The 10344-nt window shown below is 33.9% G+C and overlaps 1 protein-coding gene across 1 annotated transcript; it reads right to left on the bottom strand.

Moving 5' to 3' along the window:
• Positions 1-2780: 2780 nt before the first annotated feature.
• On the bottom strand, positions 2781-7818 carry LOC132236529 (beta-defensin 110-like). The gene is made up of 2 exons (XM_059699651.1): positions 7764-7818; positions 2781-2929 (listed from the first exon to the last, which is right to left on the bottom strand). The coding sequence occupies exons 1-2, from the start codon at positions 7816-7818 to the stop codon at positions 2781-2783; spliced, it is 204 nt and encodes a 67-aa protein (XP_059555634.1).
• Between the last annotated feature and the right edge of the window lie 2526 nt (positions 7819-10344).

The following is a 10344-nucleotide window of genomic DNA, read 5'->3' as shown; positions in this document are numbered from 1 at the left end:
ATATTATCTAGCTGTTTTGTCAATCAGTGCCATGCAAATTACAGTGTATGAGCAAGAAAGTTGCCAGAAATCTTCCCACCTATAAGTATTTGCCTTTTAAAATTTTCTTTTCTTCCTTTAAAATATTTTTTGGGGTTAATTAATCTTGAGGGCAATATGAACAATTAGTGACACCACTTTCCCTTTAAAGAACAGACTACAGAATTTTAACAAAGGGGCTTCTAGAATTTTCAATGAATAACATCACACACAATAGTTAAAAGAATTCTGCAGGGACAAGCCATTGTGGCTCAATGGTTGAGAATCAACCTATGAACCAGGAGGTCACAGTTCCATTCCCAGTCAGGGCACATGCCTGGATTGCGGGCTTGATCCTCAATGTAGGGCGTGCAGGAGGCAGCTGATCAATAATTCTCTCTCATCATTGATGTTTCTCTCTCTCCCTTTCTCTCTGAAATCAATTAAAAAATATTAAGAAAAAAGATTTCTCGGGGAATTTTATAGTTGATGCTCATAGATTTACATTCTCCTTCAAGTTTGTCACATTTGTCCCTTGAACTGAAGGAAGAGGCTTATGGCTTGAATAGACACTGAACTATATTCAAGGAGAGACCAGCTCAGTAATTTATATGGTTTTCGTTTTCTCTGTCAAACACCAAAAGATGAAGGATCTACCAGTACAGACTAGTTCATGTGCAGAGATGCCTCCAGTATCTTCTAGAACACCTCTCACCATGTACCACTACTCAGTGGCCACTGAAAAACTCAATTCTTATTTTCCCCATATTATTACTATCATAGGCTTCTCAATTTTATTTTATAGGTCATGATGTAATGATAGCCCAGTGTCTACCTAGACAAAATAAGTAATAATCAAACTTTTATATCAAGCATTTGATTTTACTAATCTTCTCAACATGGCTGATAAATGTACTGTCCAAAGGTTAGGCTAATATGCTTCTGGATTCACCAATATATCATCTGTGGTCCATATAAAATGACATACGAAAATTTCAAATAGAAATTTTTTCACAAGGCACAGAAAATGTATTGACTACCTGAAAACATTGTTGATTTTTTGGCAAATGAATGCTTAATTATAACCAGGGGTTCCAACCCAGGCCTCTCAAATAGGATATTTGGCAATGTAGGTAGACATTTTTTATTTTTACAATCAGTGGAAGGAGTGTTATTGGCATCTGATGGGTAAAGGCTAGGGATGCAGAGAAACATCCTTCAGCTAAAGACACAGTGCACAACCCACAGCAAAGGACTGTCTGGACCAAAATATCAATAGTTCCAAGGTTGAGAAACCCTGTTTAAATGAATAATGTAAAATTACTCTTGAAGACACTTATACTACAACGCAACACATTAAGCAGTCAAAGTCTATTTTAAGTTATTCAAATATGTGAAAGATAATGCCTGTAAATATCCAATGTATGCTTAGCAAGTAACTGTTTCATAATGGGAACTCATATGTTTATTAAAATAAAACTCTAAAAATTAAACAGTTTCTTGTGATAGAAATATATCTAGAAACATTATCACATTAGAAAAATATTCTTTCCTTGTGCATATCACTGCAATAGATAATGGTTAGTATGAACATAGATCCTTAGATCTCATATTTTGCAGTTAGAAAATGGAATGAGTTGTCATAATAAATATATCAAGAGAGTAGTTTGGGCCTGGACATTCATTGACTTCTTATCTGAGTCCAAGTCTGATCCATATGTTTCCAAAAAAGTATTCAATTTTATTTTTTTAGGGGGAGGGGGGCAGGGAGAAAAGTTTCTGTTTCTATTGCTATATTGGGATATCGATGATTTAAAAAAATCTGAATTAATAGAAATTACTAAGTTGCATTCCTAAACTCAAAAAAAGAAGCAAATTTTGCATTTTTGAATAGAAACTATGTGATACAGAGGTATGGTTAAGAGTGTATTTGTGGGGGGAAATACTGTAGAATTCCCAGGAAATAGGAATCAGAGGAACTCAGATAGAGTAGAGCTGAGAGTGAAGATTACACCTGTCTTTCACTGTCTATATCCTCAGTCAGGGTCATTTCCCAGGACTGAGGAGATGAATTCACCTATTAGTCACAGTTTCTGACTTTCTTTGTCAGAATATTTAATTACATATAGCCTCTTTGCCTTTATCACATTCTTCTCCTCCTCCTTTTTTACTCCCTCTTCTATTTCCTGATACATATTTTTTTCTCTCAAAGAAATAATAAGAATAGAAATTGGAGTTCATTGTGATTTTCTTCTGCTCTTCTGTTCTCTCATCACTTTCCACTTAAACTCTGTGTCTCTCATGCAAAAGATCGTCACTCTCAGTGTCTACTTTTTCAATCCCAGTGGATTTACCTTTTTTCCTGGTACTACCCATTGAGCAGTGTTTAACTATAAAATAGCAGCCCAAATCTACTGCTAGCTTGTATCTCAGAAATACACTCTTCCCATTTCTTTGACTTAGGGTTTCTCAAAACATTACTTACATCAACTCACATCAGGCACATAGAACTTTGAATAGTGGTGAGGAACTTCCATAATATAAATTCTGCTTACTCTGGTACCAAGAGATCAAGAGAAAATGCAATGTAAAGGCACCAGATATGTATGTGGCATAGAACCACTTCTGAATGGTTCAATGTTAAATTTTATTTGATTCTTTGTGTATTACAGAGATACACAGGCCTGGAAGGATGTGCTGGGAAGGCTTAGTAATTCTGCTCCTCTCTTCTTGGACCATGTGACTCTTTTCTTCTGTCCTCTTTACCTCTGTAAGCAGCAATGAGTTCCAGGTCTTATGCAGTAAGCAATCCTAATTTCAGTTTCATGGCACTCAACTTTACACCGACCATTACCCTTTTTGCACAGTTTCCTCATATCCACGCTACCATACTGGGGGAATTTCTTTCTGGCTGTAAGAAGGAAAGAATGACTGAGATTAGCAACCTACCTATGACACACCCATATTTTAAAAGGAGAAAGAAAGTTCAAGAAGCAAAAGGTCATAGAAAAGGGCAAAAGAAAAAATGCCTCTTCTAATTTATGACTGAAAATTCTACTGAGGAAAGGTGAGGTGACTATACCATCTCTTTAATGCAAAGTCAATCCTGTAAATCAGACAGTGTCTGGGACCTAAGTGAGGTGTGCCCCGCTTGCTGCCTTACAAGTTACTACATAGTAATTCAAGGATAGTTCCCAAAGTCAACAGGAAAAAAGTGTTCATAATTTATTTTCTGTTGGGTTTAGTCTCTACAATCATCTAATTGTATCTGGTTTCCCCCCTTTCTGATTTCACAAATATTATTTAGACGAAAAATTGTGCTGTATGAGTTCTTCAAGAGATTTCTATTGTAGCTTGATTTTACTTTTCTAAAATATTGAGGGGTGGGGAGTGTTATTGTTAGGCAATTTGTCTGACTTCCTACAACTCCTCTGGGTATTACCAGTTTTATTTCTTTGAAGAAATGATCTAACTTAGACACATGTCTGATGACAGCATTGATTTTTTTAAAATTGGGAATGTCTAGAATGTGTGGCCTTTGTTGGCCATGACATGATTTCTAAAATTACCAGGCTCCAACATAAATGTTTTATTTTGTAGCTTGTAGATTGACACTCATTAGAAGTTTATTATTTAGAATAGTGCAAGATACTTGAGGAATTGGCGGATGTTTGTCTGACAGGCCATAAGATCCATTCCAAGAAAAATGTATCTTAATTTTATATTTCACATTATATGTTGGCCCATGTGTTTTCATAAGCCCTTTGTTTTAGAGTATTTTTTTTGTACACCCATCAGTTTTTATAACTAATGTTCTTACTCATAAGGTGAGATTAAGGACAACTGGTATGGGAAAATTCTAAATTTTGCAGATATCTGACCAAAGAGCAGATTCAACTATTTTTGTATATTTCTGGTATGAAATAAAATAAATTTTACTACTACTTTCTGCCATTAATTACAGCTTTGTGTCCTAATTAGTGCCTTTAAAGGCCAGGTCTTTCTTGCTAGACATTCTGTCTGCATTTTCAACAGTTGGTGGTGAGTAATGATACTTATTAGTGAATGCATAGACATTATCCATATTGTTGTTATAAGAAGTTGATATAAAATCTAGCTCTTCCATTAAAATTAGCTCTCACTATGACTGAAGCAGTGCAGAATATGGCTTATAGCAGAAAAAAGTAGTTACTCTGCACAGATTAAATATTAAGTTCTAAATACCTTATCTAGTCTACTATTTCTGAGGAGTTATTATTGTTAAACCCATATGGTTTGCTAGTGAAAGAAACCTGAATTACACTCACTTTAGACAGAGACCTGTCACATGTCACACTATTGTCCAATAGTCACTATTGTCCAATTGACCTCACCCCTTCTCTTATTACTTCTTTATCTTAGTTTACCTTTCTAAAATTATTGTTTTCTTTCTTCTCATTCTGACCTCTACATATAGGTAGTCCCCAAAATGTGTCTTTGGATCACTAATATTCATCCTTGCAAGCATCTATCCACTCATTCAACTATTAAGTACAGTTGACCCTTGAAGAAAGCAGGCCTCAGAGGCACCCACCTCCTACAAAAGCCAACTATAACTTTTGACTCCCCCAAAACTTAACTACTAATAGCCTACTGTTGACCAGAAGCCTTACCAATAACATAAACAGTTGATTAACACATATTTTGGATGTTCTATGTATTACATACTATATTCTTACAACAGAGTAAGCTAGAGTGAAAGAAGTGTTATTTAGAAGACCATAAGGATGAGAAAATGATTTATAGTATTTGTTGAAAAATATGTATTAGTAAGTGAGCCCACACAGTTCAAACCTTTGCATACTCCTTGTTAAGCTCTATGCCAGTCTCTACAGCAGGGGTTCTCACCTTGGGCACTATTGATCTTTGGTTGAACAATTCTTTGATGTGGGATGCTATCCTGTTCACTGAAGGATGTTTAGCAATATCTCTGGCTTTACCACTAGATGCCAGTGGTACCAGTCGTATCAACCTAAAACGTCTCCAGACATTGCCAGACAATACATAGTTGACTTGTATTGAAAACCACTGCTCTCCTGGTGCTGTGATAAGCCAAACATACATTATCTCTACCCTCAGATACATTGTTCAGATACAATCTTCTCTGATTGTATTTGAAAATGCTGATCATTTTCAAGAAAGTGGTCTCTCTTTTCATTGCTCTCACATGTAATATTCATATCGCATGGTAGAGGAATTCTTTAAAATAATATATGAAGTCCTACTTAATCTATAAGCTAGAAATTAGCTAGATGATTCCTAAAATATTTTCAACCCATGATTTCTTATTTTTACTAATCTGCTATTTTATTCCTTAGGTTACCATTCACCTCCTTGGAAATGGGGAAAAACATGACTACACTTTCAGCACAAGACTATACTATCTATCCTATGATCAGAGTACATACCAAATTTAAAGAAAAATAATTATTGGAAATGGCACATTTTTCAATTTGGCAGATAAAGCAAAACAATAGGTGAGAATAAAAATAACACCTCATTTGTAGACATTCAGTGCATTTGTAAACTCTAGAAAATGAAGAGGAAAACTAAGTGAGTTCACTGGAAATTTCCTTACATAGAAAATGTAAGGACATTTATCTGGATATTTTTTCATCTGTAACTGTCTTAACTGGGAATAAGGTTTTCTATCTCAATTTTGAGTAAGAATTTTCTCCATTTAAAGATGAGGTATAAAAAAAATCAACTCTGAAAGATTGTCATACAAATGTCATTTAATTTTATTCAGTTTAGTTCAACTACCATATGTTGGTGAACTACCTTTAAGATGAAAGACAAGATTTTTATTGTTTTTATTATTTCCTAAAATGTCTATATTTTATACCACCTCTTCTAATTTTGTGGAGAAAATATATATCTTGACATATTTCTTTCACTTTGATATTTTTTTTTGTCAGTAATAGTAAGTGTTCTCTAAAAGTTTTGTATATATGTAATTAACAAGGACAATGACCTCATTTTGTAAATATAATAAAAAATATACAAATAGTTAACATTGATGTTCTAATCTATGTTACTATATTCCCCACATGGTTTATAATTTCTAAGCCTACGGGACACATACATTTTTTAATTTGTTGAAAAATGCATTAATAACTTTGGTTATTAGTAGGGACACCCGATTTGTCTATTACAAGGAAAAACAAATTAATAATATACAAAAACACTTGGCATAGTGATTTATTAATATTAGCTACTATTGGAATTAAGAGAAAAATATTTATCACATATGAATATAATTTTATTTTGGCTCTTTCTAGAGCCGAAAAAAATCCAGAGATCTTTTTCAAACAATTTATTTTCTTACCTAAATTAACAACAGCATTACTTTGTTACTTTATTGATGCTTGCCCAACAGTAAAAATGTTGCAGAAATATAATTATCTGTTATATGTTACATATAATACTAAATATTTTAATGCTCATGGTATTAAACTAATGAATGTCTGAATCAATAATATAAGAATTTATACCTCGAAGTATCCATTGAGATCACTTTTGTTAGCAGATGCCCCTATTTAGAATTTTATCCACTTCAACCTTTCAATGATAATTAATCAGTTAATTATGTGTAAATTTTTAGATTGTCATGATGGACTCTTAATATTCACAATGAAAGATAAGTTAACAATCTCCTAGACCTCAGTTATGATCTCTACTGGACCTAAGAAAATAATATAGGTACTAAAAATAACTATTCTTATAGTTAGTAAATTTGAGCCTGATTTCAGTGCTGGCATCACCAATTGAGTAGACTTGAGTATGTTCTTTCACCTTAAGCTCTTTAAGAAGAAGAGAATAGACTCAGTGATGGTTCTATCTCCAAAACTTATTTTTCTATTTCTGTACAATTAATACTCACACATTAATTCAGAAGAAGAGAATCATGGTACATACCTGATGTGAGGATATAGTCCTTAAGGGGGAAAAAGTTCTCATGAAAAATAGAGCTCATATGCAAGGTATTACACTCAACATTCATATGATTGGTAACACTCAAAGCCATGAGTATTGACTAAAAATATTGAAAGAAAGGTCAAGAAGGGACATGATTTGCTGATAGTACAAAGAACAGAATATTAAGGAGGGCTTTCTACTAATTGGAAGTACTATGCTACCTTAGGCTTAAAAAAAGACAAAGATAAATAGATTGATGGCTTTCTACTAATTGGAAGTACTATGCTACCTTGAGCTTAAAAGATAGATTGTTCCCTAACAATGAACCATTTACTCTTTACAGTTGATTATGTTAAAGACTATTTTCCCAGCAAGAACAGATTTTAACTGATTGTTGCAGGATGGAAGTGATAAGACTGATAAGTATTGATCTTATATATTTTTTTAATTTTTCATCTTGAGATCATTTTAGACTTATAGAAGAGTTACAAAATGATAGATGCCAACTTCCCCTATGGTAACATCTCATGTAACCATGCCTCACTTACCAAAACTAAGAAGTTATTATTGGTTTAATACTGTTAAATGAACTATAGACTTTATTTTCACCTGTTTTCCCATTATTGCCCCCCTTCTTTTCTGTTCCGGGGTCCAATCTAGAGCATCACAATGCTTTTGGTATAAAATTACTTTAAACCTTTTTTTTATTACCAAACATTTAACCAGAAATAGTGGATGTCTTCTCAAATTCACTTGCACAAATATACCCATAAACCTCTCTATGTTACCTGGTAAAATTGTGACCCAAAAGAGAAGAATAAAGAAAAAGAGATGAATCTTCATGGTAGGGAATGCCTTAGGAAAAAAGTGTCAACGGATCTTCTTTTTCAAGTCAGGTTTCTCACATAAGGAAACAGAACCCTTTTTTATTTATAGATGCTCCGGGGAAGTGGTCTAACTACTGAGGCTTATCAATAGCAAGAACATTTGTATGCTTGGTTGAATTGTGCCATGTTCAAAGAACATGGTCACAAAAATTATTATTAAGTTTTGCCATGAAATAACAACTGATTATGTTACCTTAATATATTCTCATGAAAACACAGTCTTCAAGGGATTTTTGAAGAATGTGGGTTTGGATTGCTAAAACATCGCGGTAAAAATGTTGCAGAAATACAATCCTCTGGTATATGTTATATATAATGCTAAATATTTTTATGCTCATAGTATTAAATTAATGAACATCTGAATCAGTAATATAGGATTTTGTTTTATAAGAGTTTCCATTGAGATCACTTTTGTTTACAGATGAAAACAATGAGAACCAGGGAGGTTGAATGATTTATTTTAATTCAGATAATATGTAATTATTTAAATGTGATATGATCAGCAAATTCTGGATTCACTAATGAGCAAATTACTTTATGCAGTAGGTTTTTAAGTCTGACATACAGTTCTTATAATAAATTATCTGATTTTAAAATTCTAAATCCAATGTTTTAATTCTGTTTATGGAAAGGGAAGTGATTTCTGATCCAATTTTCATATTGCAAAGTCTATTATTTCATATAGATGCAGAAGAGCTGCAAGTCTTGCACACTATCCAGAAACTGATGCTGTAGTCAGAGAACAGTTAATTACCTCCTACCACAGAGTCAAGAGAATTTCTAGGACAGTGGTTCTTAAACATTAGCTACATCACTACCCCCTAGAGGGCTTGTTAAAAACAGATTGCAAGACCCCTCATCCAGCATTTCCTATTTAGTAGTCCTAGAATAGAATCTAAGATTTTGCATTTCCAACAAGACCCTGAAATACTAATACTGTAAAGGGGCCACATACTCTCTAAGAAACCTGATTCACTCATGCTATAAAACATCAGAAAAATGAATTACAGAGTTAAAGAATCTATGTCATAGTTTAGTAAAGAATGTGAGGTTTCTTTAGAAATTCTAATCAAATCCATGCATGTTACAAGTGAGGGAAGTGAAATCAAGAGAGATTAACTTACTTGTCTAGCAATTGTTATCCTTTACAAAAAAAAAAGTACTTCAAATTATAAAACCAAATGGAAACTTGGGGCTTAAATAGAATGTGAGGACCTTGATTTAGCTATGCTTTCTTTGTGGAAAAGAAAAAGAAACTGAGAATTCAGCATCATCTGATAAGAGGAAGACCACTGCAGTATATCACTACGTAGCATTTACTCACCAAATATTTATTAAGCACTAAAATTTGTCAAGTAGGAATTTGCTTTAAGTTGATGGCATTTTGGAGGGGGAAAAAAACACCCAAAACCAAAATTCAAATATTAACCTGGATGATCTGGCTGGGTTCTCAAATGGTTAGAGCATCGTCCCCAAGGTTGTGGGTTCCATCCCTAGACAGGGCACATACAAGAATCAACCAACGAAGGAATAAGTAAGTTGAACAGCAAACCCATGTTTCTCTCTCACACACACACGAAAAAATAATAATAAATAAGAAAATATTAACCTGGAGGGTTAAATCAACTAAAATGATGGGATAAGGATTTCTGAGAATCTGTCCCTCCAATATAGTAATGAAAAAAACTGGTGAAATTTGCCAGTTCATGTTTATATCTTTTATGGAGTAGATTTAGATAACTTTTGACCCAAAAATAGTTTGACTTTTTCCTGTTCTGTAATCCCTTTGCACTGAAATTATAAGTAGTAACTATATCCACTTGAATTAAGATATATTAATGTATGCTACTAATTTGTATTTATCATCATGAGGACACAGTGAATATTGGCCTCAGAAAGCATTGTTAGCTATGCAATACCTTTCATTTTTATATATGTAATAAAATGCTTTATTTATTTATTTATTTTTAAAATGCTTAACTGTTTATATATATATATGCCTAATATGCAAATTGTCCCCGAGAGAGTTTGACCAGACTGATCGCTCACTATGACATGTGCTGACCACTAGGGGGCGGCGTCAAACAAAGAAAGGCCTTAGCCAGCAGGCAGGGAGGCGAGGCCCTGGCCAACAGCCGGAAGGCCCCAATTGGCCATGATCACCAGCCAGGCCCAGGAACCCTACCCATGCATGAATTTTGTGCATCAGGCCTCTAGTATGCAAATAAAGATAGTAAAACTACTCTTGAAGTACTTACTAAACTAGTAAAGCATGTGTAGTTTATGTGTGCAAGAAATACATGCCTACATAGAATTAAATGTGCTGGGAGTTTATTATTGGAAATGCCTGCAGGAGGGAAAAAAAGGGAGCGTGTCAGGAAAGGTTAGGAGAACCATTAGACTGGGAAGCCAGCTGGGGCCCTTAATTAGTTTCAGTCACCATTTCATGGCCCACTAAATCTTCCCTTTGTGTCATGGAGAT

The sequence above is a fragment of the Myotis daubentonii genome, chromosome 6, assembly GCF_963259705.1.
Source record: "Myotis daubentonii chromosome 6, mMyoDau2.1, whole genome shotgun sequence".
Classification (NCBI taxonomy): Eukaryota; Metazoa; Chordata; class Mammalia; order Chiroptera; family Vespertilionidae; genus Myotis; species Myotis daubentonii.
The sequence above is the reverse complement of the archived record's forward strand: the minus strand, read 5'-3'. Positions and strand labels throughout refer to the sequence as shown.

Coding starts and splice junctions, on each gene's coding strand:
- LOC132236529 (XM_059699651.1), bottom strand. CDS start 7,818: ATGAAGATTCATCTCTTTTTCTTTATTCTTCTCTTTTGGGTCACAATT. Junction 2,930..7,763: donor TTGGGTCACAATTTTACCAG/GTAACATAGAGA, acceptor TCCTTCTTACAG/CCAGAAAGAAATTCCCCCAG.